This window comes from Mesoplodon mirus (assembly GCF_964341445.2).
Source record: "Mesoplodon mirus genome assembly, chromosome: X".
Classification (NCBI taxonomy): domain Eukaryota; kingdom Metazoa; phylum Chordata; class Mammalia; order Artiodactyla; family Ziphiidae; genus Mesoplodon; species Mesoplodon mirus.
The window spans coordinates 139,410,480-139,424,365 of record NC_138981.1 but is presented as its reverse complement, the minus strand read 5'-3'; the positions used below and the strand labels follow the sequence as shown (position 1 = coordinate 139,424,365).

The window sequence follows — 13,886 nt, the reverse complement described above, 5'->3', positions numbered from 1 at the left end:
CTGCCTGTCCCCTGGTTGTTTCTTTCCTGCCACCTGCGACCACGGGCCCCCAGCCCTCGCCTCTCCCCGCCACCCACTCCCCTCTGCCGCTGGCTCGGGCGGGAACGTGGGTATCCTTCAGTCCTGACCAAGCCCGGCCTTCCCCTCCTCTCTGCCCCGCACCCTAGAACTTTGTCACGAGACCACCTTGGGCACAAGAACAAGTCACGTTCATTTCCCTTTCCCTCCCCAGGCAGTGCCCCTGCCCCAGCCAGGGCACTCAGGGGGCACTGCCGGCCCACTGAGGCGACAAGTATTTAGGAAGGAGTGGCTAAGGGATTTGGGAACAGATGCCAAGGGGGAGGGGCAAGTCCAGGGCGCACCCTGGGCACCGCGGAGAGGTGCATAGCTGGCCTCACCAGCCTCCCTCGCGTGTGTTTTCTCGGGCACCCGTAACAAAGTGCCACACGCAGGGAAGCTTAAGGCAACAGAAAGGTATCCTCTCCCCGTGCCAGAGGCCGGAAGGCTGAGCTCCAGGACCAGCGCCCTCCATGGGCTCAGCTGGCCACGTAGACCCATCACTCCGGTCTCTCTGTGTCTTCATATGACATTCTCCTCCATGTGTCTGTCTCGCTCTGTTTTCCCTTTACAAGAACACAAGTCATATTAGATTTGGGGCCCAGTCTTCTCCAGGATGACCTCACCTTAACCTGATTACGTCTGCACACACCCCACTACTGAATAAGAGCACACTCCCTGGGCGTCTGTCCTGCCCTCCCCCCGGCTCAGCTCTTCACTGAGCTCCGGGGAGCGCAGCAGCAGGCTGTGGAGTCCCTGCTCTCCGCCTGGGTTCTGGTAGGTGCGGCTGACCCAAACCAAACGAACAGACAAAAGACTCAGTTGCTGGTACGTCTTACGGAGGGAAGGAGCCAGCAGCCCGATGCGTGCCCCAGGCAGGCAGACTCCACGCCCCAGGGCCTCACAGCTGGCGGGGCTCAGGGCTCCCGGGTCAGGGGCGGCGGCAGCGGGGCCAGGCCCTCAGGCCACTGGCAAGAACCTGGCCAGTGGCTCCTCCCTTCAGCTGGGCCTGTGGCCCGTCTGTCCCCACCCCCACTGTTGAAGGCAACTGTCCAGGGCTTTTCGCTCCCATCACGGAGGCCTCTCCTCAGCCTGATGCTGACAACCAGCTCTCCTTAACCCCGCACGGCCCCCGGGGCTGGGGGCAGAGCTGAGGCTCCCACCCAGGACTCTGCAGGAGTGGTAAGTAGACGAGAAGGAACTCGAGTGGGGGCTGGCTGCCTCCTGTCCCGTAAGCTAGGGTGGTGAGTCACACCCTGCACACGGCTGCATCCTCAGGTGCCATCCCCGCTTTCCCCGACCCCTCCTGTAACCAGAGGACGTGCCGCTTCCAGCTTGTGCAGGAGGGAGACCACAGAGTTCACATGGAAGGGAGGGGCTTTCTGGGACAGGGGCGGCTGGAATCCGGATCCTGCGGTGCCTCCTGGCCCAGGTCCACGCAGAGCAGCTGAGAAGGCCCCACGTGGACAGGGCTACAGGCCAGACTTCAGCCTGGGGGCGGGGGGGCAGTGGCCTTGGTCCTCCTGATGCCTGTGGCCTGGAGAAGGGGCCGGAAGTCGCCCAGGTTCCCCGGGAGCTGATGGTGTGGGCCTAGGGACTCATGCGCCCCCTGTAACGCTTTGGCTCCAGCGTGGCTATAGAGGGTCCTGCCCTTGACTCGCTGTGGTGCAGCCACGTGCCCGTGAGGGGCAAATGAGGCTTTGCAAAAGGCCCAGGATGGCATGAGAGCGCCAGACCCCGAGATGGTGGCCTGGAATTCGATGGAGCGGGTCCTCGGAGCCGCAGCCGGGCCTTTTGCTCGCTGCCAGGGGCGCTGTGCTGCTCCCAGGGAAGGGACAGCTGAGTCCCTGGCCCAGTCCTGGGACCTCAAACCCTCAAAATCCGGGACTGAGGATGACCTCAAACCTTCGGGATAAAAACCAAATAAACGGAGGTGCAGGGGGCCCTTCCTGACCCCGCTGGGGTCTTGGTGCTCAGAGCCCCCTCACAGAGCCCCACAGATGCCTACAGACTTTTGGGGGACCCAGTAGAGCTGTGTGCTAGGGATAGTCCTCCCAGGACCCAGGACCCTTGGGGAACCTTCTGGCATGGCGTCACCGAGGGGGACTCTTAGCACCACAGAAGATCCATGTAGGGGCAGGAGCCTGAAGTGGAGGAGGGACCCAGCTCCTCCTGGGCCCCCAAAATGTGATAACCGCCTGTGAGAAGGGAGGGAGGGGGGACCCTCCCCATCTGTCTGAGTGTCCCCACCATGACAGAGGGCCCAGGCCAGGGCAATCAACGGACACCTCCGATCTGGGTGCTACCCTGTGGCAGTGATGAGAGGGCTCTAGTGAGGATGCTCCACTATCACCTGACACCAGGTGCCTGTGAGTGACAGAGATGAGAGACCTGAGAGGGACAGTAGCTGTGATCTCAGCTCTAGGAGACTGAAATGAAGAAGCATGAGGTCCCAGGTAAGGACGTTCAGCTGTCACCTCCATTCTGGAGCCACAAGCATGAGGGACCCCGTGAGGACAGTCACTGGTCACCTCATCTCTGACATAGTCCTTAGGGCCTCGCTGAATTGAGACAAATGTCACAGCTCTGGGGCCCTAGGATGGGGAACAGACACAACGGACTGGTGAGGAAAGACACCTGTCACCTAAGCTCTGGGTGGCAACATTGGCTCTGAGGGCTTTCAACTGGCACTGAACCTCTACAGTGGGACAGAGCAGGAGGGCCCGGGCAAGGACAGCCAACAGTCCCCTCAGCTCTGGGTGCCTACACTGGGTGAGAGGCGTTGGGCCCAGGTTTCGACGTTCAACTCACATTTAACTGTGGGATGCCTGGACCAGGGGAGGCTTAAAGGCCCAACCTCAGGTAAAGGCATGAGGGGCAGGTGAGGGCAGACAGGTAGCACTTCAGCGATGGCAGCCACCCTGGGGCAGAGACATGAGGCCCAGCAGGGGGCACTCAAATGCCACTTCACCTCCGTACAGCTCCACACCGCAGAGATGTGAGGGCCCAGGTGAGGTGAGTCGACTACAAGCACAAATCTTGGTAGCTACATTGGAACGGAGAGTGAGGGACCATGGAGGTCATTTAACTGTCACCTCGGCTCTGGATTCCTACACTGTGGCAGAGGTGGCCTCAGGTGAGGGCATTCAACTGTCACCGGAGATCCGATTGCCTAACCTAGGGTATAGGCAAGAGGTCCCGCGATAAGACGGTCGCCCGTCACCTCAGCTCTGGGTGCCTACTCGGGTAGAGGTGGGAGGTGCTGGCACAGGGGCATGAGCATGCAGGCCCACGTGAGCACTGTCAAGTGACAACTCCGTGCTCGGTGTCTACACTGAGAGGGGAGCGAGAGGTCAGCTGAGCACGCGGGCTCTGGTGCCTACACTCAGGCAGGGACACAGAGCCAAGGAAGCACAGTGAACTGGCGCCGCAGCTGTGGGAACTTCATTCTCTGCCATCTCTCACTGGGTGCCTGCACTGGGGTAGGGCCATGACAAGAGGGTCTCATGCTCTCCAAGTCCCCACTGGAAAACATTTCTGGAGAAACAAAGCTGCCCCTTGAGGCACAGAAGGCTTGGGATGAGTCCCAGGCCTCTGGCCCTCTCGAGGGTGGTGCCCCTGGGGTTGGTGAATGTGCCTCTGGGCCCACAGGGGGCGCTCATTAAACCAGCCTTTCCAACATGCCTGCTCTGAGCAAGATGTAAACACTGTTCTCTAAGAACTAGCCGTCTGGCCGCTGCCCTGTGCCTGGCAGGAGGTTCGTCTACTGGGCACCACAACTGCCAGCCTTACAAAAGGCACACACTTGAACTTTGAAACAGTATCTAATTACGCCCCCAGATCCATCCGCCCCTTCCTAAACTTCAGAAATCCGAGCGCAGGGCACGAGCCTGGGGACGCTGGGCTGTCTCTCCTAAATGAAGTCTCAGAGGAGACCTCGGGGGCGCGGCTGAGTAGGGCCCCTCCCCTTGGCGGCCTGGCAGTCCGGCCCCGCGGCTCCGCCGGAGCGTGCGTCAGGGGCGGGGCAGGCTCAGGCCCCTCCCACGCGGTGGCCGGTCGCCCAGCCCCAACCGATGGCGGGGTGGCGCCTGCGGGCCGTGCTACCGCCCTGGGCCGCCATTGCCGGGCCTCTAGCTCCGCGCCGCGGAGCTCCCTCGCCTCGCCGAGCAGAGCGGGGCGGCCAGCCTGAGGGGGCTGCCCCTGACCGAGCTCACATCCCCCCCACCGCCAGGCAAGTCTCTGGCCTGCCCGGCCCGCGTCGCCGACCTCCAGGCCCGGGGGGCCGCGGGGGGGGGCCTGAGCTGGGGCCTCCCACTCCCGCGTCCGGGAGAACCACTTCCACTTCCCAGGCCCAGAGGCTCCCGTGGGCACGATCGTGAGCCTCCAGGTTCCCGAGGCCCCTCCGGTCCCAGCCGGGCTTCTCTCCGCCTTCCTGAGGAGCCTGGCCAGGTAGTTGGACGAGCAAGTCGGTGCACCGATCGCGCCCGCCCCACAGCTGGGACCCAGCACGGGCTCATCATCCCTGACCCCCACCCAAACCTGCTCTTCTGCTTTGTTGCCCCCCAGAGCGCACGGTCCACAAACGCTGCACCTGACGGCTGCCCCACCCCAGCGGGAGAAGTGGCCATGAGGTTGGCAGGTGGGTGGCTTCCACAGTGAACCGGAGAGAGTTGGAAAGGAGACTTGTCTGGAGGCCCAGGTGTCCAGAGGTCTGTCTGGAAGGGCCAGGGGTGGTGGGACCACTGGGTTTGGGGGTTGGTTTTTTTATTATTTATTTTTGGCTATGTTGGGTCTTCCTTGCAGTGTGCGAGCTTCTCATTGCGGTGGCTTCTCTTGTTGCAGAGCACGGGCTCTAGGCGCGCGGGCTTCAGGAGTTGTGGCACGTGGGCTCAGTAGTTGTGGCTCGCAGGCTCTAGAGCACAGGCTTAGTAGCTGTGCTGCATGGGCTTAGTCGCTCCGCGGCATGTGGGATCTCCCCAGACCAGGGCTCGAACCTGTGTCCCCTGCATTGGCAGGCGGATTCTTAACCACGGTGCCACCAGGGAAGTCCCTGGGTTTGGTTTTTGAAACAGAGGACTCTGCAGAAACACTCATTCTATGACCTTGAGCAAATCCTTTCACCTCTGAGGACTTCAGCTCCTAGCTCTCTCTTTTCAGCTGTGAGATGAGGATCATAATAGATTTCTCCCAAATGACATAACTGGCCGCTGTTTGGAAAAAGTTGTGGGAGAGAGCTCCAGGGAGCACGGCGGCTGGGTGGACAGGGAGAGGCAGTGGTCTTAGATGAGAAGCTGACCATAGTGGCCCTGCGGTTGGATGTGAACCTAGTGCCAGCCCTGCTGTCACCTGGACAGCTACGATGAAGGGGGCTTGGGGATGGATAGGTTGGGGGATGGACTTCATACCTGCTGAAATTGAAGCATTATGAACGTATCCCGGGGAAGCTGACCCATGAGGAACTGGCTGGGAGAGTGGGGCCTCAAGAGTGGTCAGGGCTGGAGTGGTGAAATACAGTCAGTGCTCGTGAGGGTTAGTTCAAGGCTGGGAGCAGAGCAGGGCGCCTACAGGTAGAGTCGAGGCAGGAGAGGAGACGGGGAGTAGGGTAAAGGCAGAGAGGACGCTGTGGGACAGGAGCTGGGGAAAGTCCAGCTTTTCAGGGGAGGGTCAAGGAGGACGATCTAAGCAAGAAGGATGAGGAGCATCCAGGTGGGGCTCAAGGGTGCCGTCCCAGAAGCCAGCCGAGAAGGGTTTCCGCGGGAGGGCTTCAGCCTGCGCGGCCACCCGAGGGGTCAAGGGACATTAGGGCCAAGAGGTAACCTGGGGCGCTGGCATCAAGAAGGTCCCAGGCGGCCTTGGCCACAAGCCGTCCTGCAGGGGTAATGGAGGCAAGGGCAGAGTGGAGCAGGTTGCGAGATGGGGAAGGAAGTCTGTGGAAGAAGCCAGCGCACAGGACTTTGGAGGAGCCAGCAGGGAGAGGAAGGGAGGGCGCAGAGCCCCGCCGCTGGCTGTGGAGGTGATTCCGAAGGAGGCCTTTCCTCCCGCGTTTTCTGAGGACGGGAGGTGTTGAAAATAGAGGGGAAAGAGGGAGACAAAGTGACCGCTATGCTAAGAAAGCCGAGCAGGGTGGAGAGCTCGGCGCCCAGCTCACAGCAGGGGAAGGGAGGACTGCCTGGCCTTCCAAAGGAGTAGGAACTTCCTCCGTCACCATCACAGGAGAAAGGAGCGCAGGATGGCAGGGACTCAAAGACACTGGTAGCCTCAGAAGCAGCAGATTAGGCGGCCCCTCCACACCGCCAGAGAGAGCCAAGCTGAGCCTTGAACTTGGAGCTCAGCTTCCTCCTTCACCCACCAGGAGCTCCCACCTTCCTGTTCTCCACTTGCTTCTTCCCAAGTGCCTGGGGAGATCCGATCATGAGAGGCCCTGGGGTCGTTCGGGAGCTCGCTGGCATCTGAGGAGGCCTTGCCCGTGTCTGTCATGCCTCTAGGTCCCCTCCGCATCGTGGCCCTGGTCATCACCGTGGGCCTCACCTGGCTCGTAGCCAGCATCCTCCTCGGTGGGCCTGGCGGTGGCTTTCCTCGCATCCAGCAACTCTTTGCCAGTGAGTATGGGACTCTCCCTCACCCCGCTACGAGGTCCCCGGCACGGCCGCCTGGGCCTGCAGCCTGAGGCTCGCGGTGGAGGTGGCGGTGGCCTGGGTTTGCTGTCTCTTCCTGGCAGGGCACCTATAGCTGCCCTCGGTCCGCCTCCTGGCATCCGGCACAGCCTTCCCCCTACCTCCCAGTTGCTTCGGCTGGAAACGCCAATCCCCACTAATTAGAATTCTTTGTTCACTGGGGCCTGCGTGAGGGGCAGGGGAGCTTCTGCTGAACACTGGGAATGACTCCCGAGTTGTTCCCTGCAGGCTTTCTGCTGGGTTCTGAGATGGGGAGGGGACTCGACACCTCATTACTGGTGACACATCACCTAAGTACTTCTTGCAATTCCCGTCTACCCTTTTCCTGGAGCAGAGAGCTCTGCATCTGAACATCATTTAGACTCGAGCAGGAACGCACGTGCCAAGGTCAGCCTGGCTAAGCCCTTGGCCCCTGAACCTGACTGCCCCTCCACCTTGACTTCACAGTGTAGGAGCAGGCTGCCCTGCTGCAGGCCCTGGGAAAGGTCCACACTAACAGAAACAACTCTCTGTACCCACAGGCCCAGAGAACTCAGTGACTGCAGGTAAGGCTCCTGTCACCTCCCTGCTCCTGCCCTGTGCCCACCCCTCTTACCACTTTAGTGACACCCGTGCCTGTCCCCAGCCCTCCAGGGTTTCTCTTCTCCATTCATCCCTCCCCAAACTAGCCGTCACAGCCCACTGGAGCTGCTTGCATGCTGTGAGCCTAGACAACAAGTTACATGCTTCCAGAATACACTAGGGGGACAGGCATAGGATAGACATTCCCATTCCAAAAGGGAGAAATTGGAAGGAATAAAGGGGTCATCAGTCTCAAGCAAGTCCCAAACCCAGCAGGGCAAATCCATTCGATTTCAAAACATAAGAAGAATCCCTGGGCCTTTGGTGGGGGCAGGGGGGATCTGGAACGTAGGGAACGATCCTACCCTCCCTCTGGGCCTGAGCCAACTCTGGCCTCTGCAGCCATTGCTCTGCCCTTGGAATCATCCTTCCTCCCTTCTGTCCTTTCTCTGTCCCTTTCCGTCCAGGCTGGCAGTGTTTCTACTGGTATAAAATTCTCAAAAACTTTGTTGATCTCCTGTGCAATTCATGAGGGTCTAAGCTGTAAGACAAGAGAGTCCTCCAAATCTTTCCTGGATAACCACATCTCTCCGTTCCTGGCTTCCGCTGACATGCTTGAGTGGGTCCACAGGTCACGCGGCCCAGCTCTTCATGGACACTTGTCCAGCCACACCCTTGGTGTTCTCTCCCGAGCCTGCTTTCTCATTGTTTGCAATATGATTAGCCTGAGAATCTTCTAGATCTTCACATTCTGGTTCCTTCATACTTAACAATTACATCCTCAATTCATCAACCTCCAAGTTCAGCATTTACAAGTTCTGCCTTCCACAAAACAGTGGAAAACAATTTGGCCAAGTTCTTTGCCACTTTATGACAAGGATGGCCTTTCCTCCAGTGTCCCATAGCATGTTCCTCATTTCTGTCTGAGAGCTCACCAGAAGCACCTGTAGCATTCACATTTCTATTGACAGTCTGGTCATGGTGATATGTGCGTTACCCCGGACCGTAGGAGCTCTCTCTACTACCCTTCTCTCTTCTTTCTGAGCCCTCACCAGAATCACCTATACTGTCCATATTTCTACCAACAGTCTCTTCAAGGCAATCTAGGCCTTTCCTAATATGCACCTCAAAATTCTACAGCCTCTACCCGTTACCAATTGCAAAGCCACTTCCACATTTTTAGGGATTTATTATGGCAGCACCCCACTTCTTGGTATCAGAATCTGTATCAGTTTCCTGGGGCTGCCATAACAAAATAGCACAAACCAGGTGGCTTAAACAACAGAAGTGTATTCTCTCACAGTTCCGGAAGGTAGAAGTCTGAAATCTAGGTGTTGGAAGGCTACACTCCCTCCAGAGGCTCCAGGGAGGACCCTTACTCACCTCTGCCAGCTTCTGGTGGCCTCAGGTGTCCCTGGACTTGTGGCCGCCTCCCTCCCATCTCCACCTCCGTCTTCACAAGGACTTCTCCGTGTGTGTGTCTTCTCTTCTGTCTTTTGTAAGAACACGTGTCATTAGATTTAGGTCCCACCCTATTCCAGGATGATCTCATCTTAATGAATTATAACTTCAATGACCCTATTTCCACAGAGGGTCACATTCTGAGGTCCTGGGAGTTGGGACTTGAGAACATCTTTTGTGGGGACACAGGTCACCTCGTAATAGAGACCAACCTCCTCGTGCCCTCTCCACGGGGTCCTTGCACCTGCCCTCCCAGCAGCTTTCCTTCCCTCCTATCCTCTGTTCCCGGTGGGGCCACAGCCCAGGCCAGCCCTCCTGCCTCCTTTCTCTTCTCCCACCAGTGGCCGAAGAGCCTCCCTGGGGTCCCTGTCACCTTGCCCTGAGGCCAGCCCCAGTGGGATACAGAGTGTCCATGGAAGTGTCCCTTCCTTGGCCTGAGCCACATCCCCACCCCACGCCAGTCCCCTGGTCTGTGGTCACTCATTCCTCCCTGTGGGCTGGTCCTGACCTCCCCCTCTCAGATCTCGGGTGCCCCCAGGGCCAGGCCCATGGGTCACCCCTGTTGTCCCTACCCAGAGCCGAGGGCCAGGAAGTACAAATGCGGCCTGCCTCAGCCGTGTCCCGAGGAGCACCTGGCCTTCCGCATGGTCAGCGGGGCTGCCAACGTCATTGGACCCAAGATCTGCCTGGAGGACAGGATGTGAGCCCCTCAGGCGGGCGGGGGTGGGGAGGGGAGCTGGGTCTGCGAGGACTGGGCTCGAGCAGGGTAGACGTGCCACTGGAAGGCTCTGTCCCCCTGCTAGGCTCATGAGCAGTGTCAAGGACAACGTGGGCCGGGGACTGAACATCGCCCTGGTGAACGGTGAGTTGCCCACGGAGCAGAGAGGCAAAGCTGAGCCGTGACCTGCTGCCCTCCTTCCACCCCGTCACCAGGGATTCGCAGGGGGGCTTGGGAAAGGGTCTGTGCGAGCTGAAGGCTCCACAGAAGAGGTGACCCAATGGACGAGAGCGTGGCAGCAGTGAAGAACTGGAAGTTTCCAGGAAGTGGGAGGCTGCTTCACGGGGAGTCCCTGGAGAGCCCCCAATGCTGAGCAGAAGCTCCACAGCCTCGGGTGGGTCCCAGCGGTCTGAACGAGGGGCACGGTGGGCGTGAATATGGGGGGAGGTGAAAAGCTTCCAGCAGCACCCATCCTTCCCTCCGACCAGGGGTAAGCGGAGAGCTCATCGAGGCCCGCGCCTTCGACATGTGGGCGGGAGGTGAGTCAAGCCGCGGCCTCCGCCTTCTGACTGTGGGCGGAATGACAGCATCTTCCCCCTGAAAGCTGCTCCCTCTGTCCGCTCGCTGGGGCATCTTGAGCACTTCCTTGGGTTCAGAAAAGCCAGGGAGAAGGACAGGTGTACGGTCAGGGCTTCAGCCCTGGTTTCTTATACCATTTGGTCCCTGCATTCACTCAGCAACCCTGGCCGGGGTGTGTCCGTGGCCTGATCACTACTTTAGTTTCCTCATCTGGAGAACGGGTTGGTGAGGGAGGGGTGCTCAGTGGTGCCTGCTGCTCCATGGGAACTGTCCCCCCAGATGTCAATGATCTACTGAAGTTTATCCGGCCGCTGCATGAAGGCACCCTGGTGTTTGTGGCTTCCTACGATGACCCAGCCACCAAGTAAGTAATGGCCGAGGCTGGCCGAGGCCTCACCCTTCTGTGGTCACAGCTCATATCTCTTCCTTCTGTGGGGCAGGATGAATGAAGAGACCAGGAAGCTTTTCAGCGATCTGGGCAGCAAGAATGTCAAGGACCTGGCCTTCCGGGACAGCTGGGTGTTTGTAGGGGCCAAGGGTGTGCAGAACAAGAGCCCCTTTGAGCAGGTATGGGGCGCAGGCCCTGGGACCCCCACTGCACGGCGCAGGCCAGTCTGCCCTCCCCTCCTGCCTGCATCCTCTGAGGTCCCCTCTGTTCACGCCCAGCACCCACACACACAGCAGCCCACACATCTTTAAGATGCTCCTGGGACTTCCCCGGCAGTCCAGTGTTTGGGACTTTGCGCTTCCACTGCAAGGGGCACAGGTTGAATCCCTGGTTGGGGAACTAAGATCCTGCATGCCAGGATGCTCAGTCCTGTCCCATCCCCCCAAAACCCAGCACCCCAGTTCACACTGCACACCCTGCTCCCCACAGCAGAACAAGGCAAACAGGCTGTTCCGCCAGTTTCTGGAAGGCTCCGGCTGCCAAAAGAGCAGCTCAGCCCCCAGAGAAGAAACGCCCCCCTCTGGCCTCGCTCTTCCTGCAGCTTCCAGCGGCTCCCTGAGGGCTGGGGGAGGGCAGGGTGAGGGCAGGGACACACTCCCCCTCCTTCCCTTCCCAGTGTGTGCCAGGACCACCTAAGTTCAAAGAAGGTGACTCCCCCCCACCTGCGAGGGGGCAAGCCAGGGCAGCTGCTGCCATCTTTAGAGGAGAACGCTGAGGCGCTGGGACAGACAGGTGGCGGGTGCCCGAGGCTGCACGCTTGGTTGACCCCAGCACAGGGGGACAGACAATTCTGTCTGGCCCTGGTGCCCGAGGGCTGAACCCGTGCCTTCCTGCCCCCACCGACCCGCAGCACGTGAAGAACAGTAAGCATACCAATAAGTACGAAGGCTGGCCCGAGGCGCTGGAGATGGAAGGCTGCATCCCCAGGAGGACCACAGCCAGCTAGCGGCCAAGCTCGAGGACCAGACTAAGCGAGGCTGCTTGTACCTAGCCAGGAGGAGGCACCGGCACAGTGCTGAGGCCCGACCCCACGCCCAGCCAGGAGCACTCCTGCCCCAGCATGTCAGGGCTCCGAGGCGGTGACCAGTGACCAGATCATGCCCAGTGGTGGGGCTGCGCTGCGGCCCCATGGCGCTTTGTCCGGGGACCCCAGGTACCCGTCTCCTTTTCCTAAAGCTGCTCTGCTGGCCGACACCCACCCAAGTCCCAAGCACCTGCGGCCCCAAGTCTGGTAGCAGCTGCCTGGCAGGTCGGGGCATCTTCCGGAAGCTATCCGTCCCAGAGTGGCTCGCTGATCTGCAGGCCAGTCCTGTTTCCAGTGTGGTTCGTTCTGCTGAGCCGAACGTGGTGGCCACTCCCGGCGCCTGGCTGCCTCCTGCCTTGCTCTCACGGGAAGGGGTGACCGCCTGGGAACCAGGCCGGCCGGGCAGTGAGGTCGCCAGCCCGATGGCAGTTCCTAGCACGGTGGGTGGCAGCTCCTGCGGTTTGTCTGTCAGAGGGCCCGCTTTCTAAATGATGTCTTAATAAACTGGTGGCCCCCGATGGAATGAGGTGCATTCAGAGGGGAGTCGGGTGGTCTTGTCCTTGAGATGTGATTCAGGTGGTGAGCAGAGGGGCTCCCCTGCGGGCATCCCTGTAGCCTTGCCCTTAGACACGGCACAGGCCTATAGGGACAGGGATGGGGATTAAAACCAACCCAGGAGCTTCCCCCCTCCCCCCAGCCTCCTGCAAGAGCTAGTGTGTCTCCCCCACAGTGTTCAGTGTTATATGCCTTTGAAATCAGGCCAGCAAGAGGCCGAGTCACATGGGCTATTTGGCATTTCTCACAGACTGCAGTTATATTTCCCTGCAAGGGGTGAGAACCAGCAAGAAACTATAAGGAGTTTTCTGGAAAAGTACATGAGGGTGCAGAAATGGCCTGGGGTCACGAAAAGGAGAGAAGGCGGTTGGGACTTCCCAGATGGAGGAATCGGGGCGCCAGCCAGGTAGGCTCAAGGGGGCCATGGCGGGGGCAGTGGACTTGCGAGTCCCCCCTCTAGGGGTTAGGTGCTGCGAGAGAGTGAACACGGCATCAGGAAATGAAAGTATTTAAGGAGGTGGCAGAAGAGGAGAGAGAGGCGAGGGACGGCCCGGGAGGAGAAGCTGTGGTCGTGAGGCCATAGCCACGGCTGCGAAGCATCAGGAAGTGGAGACGTGAGGACGGCCTGGGTTGCTTACCTGGGAGACGGTGTTCACAGAAGCTGAAACGCAGCCTGACCCTGTGCCGAGAGCTTTATGTGTCTTCATTTTTAAATAGACTCCCTGTTTTAGAGCAGTTTTACGTTCCCAGCAAAGTTGAGCAGAAAGTCCAGAGTTCCCACATACCCAGCCTCTACTGACACGTCATCACCACCCAAAGCCCAGGGTGGACATCAGGCTTCCCTCTTGGTGTCGTACGGTCTGTGCGTTTGACAGTGTTTATAATGACGAATACTTACCACTATAGTATCATATACATGTATTCATTTTTTAAACCTTCTATTATGGACATTTTCAACATCCTCCAAAGTAGAGAGACTAGTCTGATGAATCTAGATGTACCCAGTGGGGCTGCCACAGTGATCATCGTGTGGCCAGTGTTTCATTTACACACCCCAGCGAGCAAGTGCTGCTGGTTGCTGGTGAGCCCCGTTTACGGAAGATAAATGGTCCCTGGTGTGCTCAGGAAAGTTTCCCTGGAGCTGGGAGGTTAGAAGCCAGATGAATAGGGCCCCACAAGGTTAGTCGCTTGCCCCAAATGAAACGCATCTCAGCGAAGGGCCGCACCGCAAGGCTGGGAGGTGCCTCTTATACAACTGCTGAGCCAGCTGACCTGCCCCAGACCTTCACTGCGTGTGCCAGAGTCACACAGATGGAAATGGCAGGCCAGCTTTATCCCCCATGTGGCCCAACGCAGGTAGGATGCTGACAGTGGTGTGGGATGCAGCCCGCCCGACCTTCCAAAGCGGAGGTACGTCTTTCTACATCCTACGGTCCTCTTCCGCCAGGGTTTTGTCCCCCAGGCCTACCCTCAGGAGTTAAGACGTCATCAGTTACAAGTGACAGGGTCCCAACGCAACTGGCATATGCAAAGATAAATACATAATGACGGGAGGGAGGCTTAATGTTCCTGTAACAGACCCCAACGCCCATGGGTGATTCCAGCTCCAGTAACGTCCTTGGGATACAGGCTCTCCATCTCTTGGCTCCACTCTTCTTTGTGTTTGCATCCTTTTCAAACATGCTGTCTTCCCCAGGCAGGGGGAGTGACAGTAGATGTCCCAGGTTAGCAGCCCCAGCAAGAAAAGAGCTCCCGCCTTCCAGCCCAAGTCCCCGGGCACTACCTCTCATGGGTCCAGATTGGATTATG

At 59.1% G+C, this 13,886-nt stretch overlaps 1 protein-coding gene across 4 annotated transcripts; it reads left to right on the top strand.

The window, feature by feature from the left end:
* The first annotated feature begins 4,093 nt into the window (after nucleotides 1–4,093).
* Nucleotides 4,094–12,040, top strand: FAM3A (FAM3 metabolism regulating signaling molecule A). Of its 4 annotated transcripts, none has more exons than XM_082610265.1 (10): nucleotides 4,096–4,288; nucleotides 4,624–4,696; nucleotides 6,543–6,656; nucleotides 7,253–7,276; nucleotides 9,330–9,453; nucleotides 9,557–9,615; nucleotides 9,960–10,010; nucleotides 10,330–10,414; nucleotides 10,491–10,617; nucleotides 11,349–12,040. In XM_082610265.1, the coding sequence occupies exons 2-10, from the start codon at nucleotides 4,684–4,686 to the stop codon at nucleotides 11,442–11,444; spliced, it is 693 nt and encodes a 230-aa protein (XP_082466391.1). In that variant the 5' UTR covers nucleotides 4,096–4,288; nucleotides 4,624–4,683; the 3' UTR covers nucleotides 11,445–12,040. The 4 variants fall into 4 exon arrangements, with proteins under 4 accessions (XP_082466394.1, XP_082466391.1, XP_082466392.1 ...); XM_082610266.1 differs by lacking the exon at nucleotides 4,096–4,288 and adding an exon at nucleotides 4,295–4,506; XM_082610267.1 differs by lacking the exon at nucleotides 4,096–4,288 and adding an exon at nucleotides 4,335–4,522.
* Nucleotides 12,041–13,886: the final 1,846 nt, after the last annotated feature.

Coding starts and splice junctions, on each gene's coding strand:
- FAM3A (XM_082610265.1), top strand. Junction 7,277..9,329: donor AGAGAACTCAGTGACTGCAG/GTAAGGCTCCTG, acceptor GTCCCTACCCAG/AGCCGAGGGCCAGGAAGTAC. Junction 10,618..11,348: donor ACAAGAGCCCCTTTGAGCAG/GTATGGGGCGCA, acceptor ACCGACCCGCAG/CACGTGAAGAACAGTAAGCA.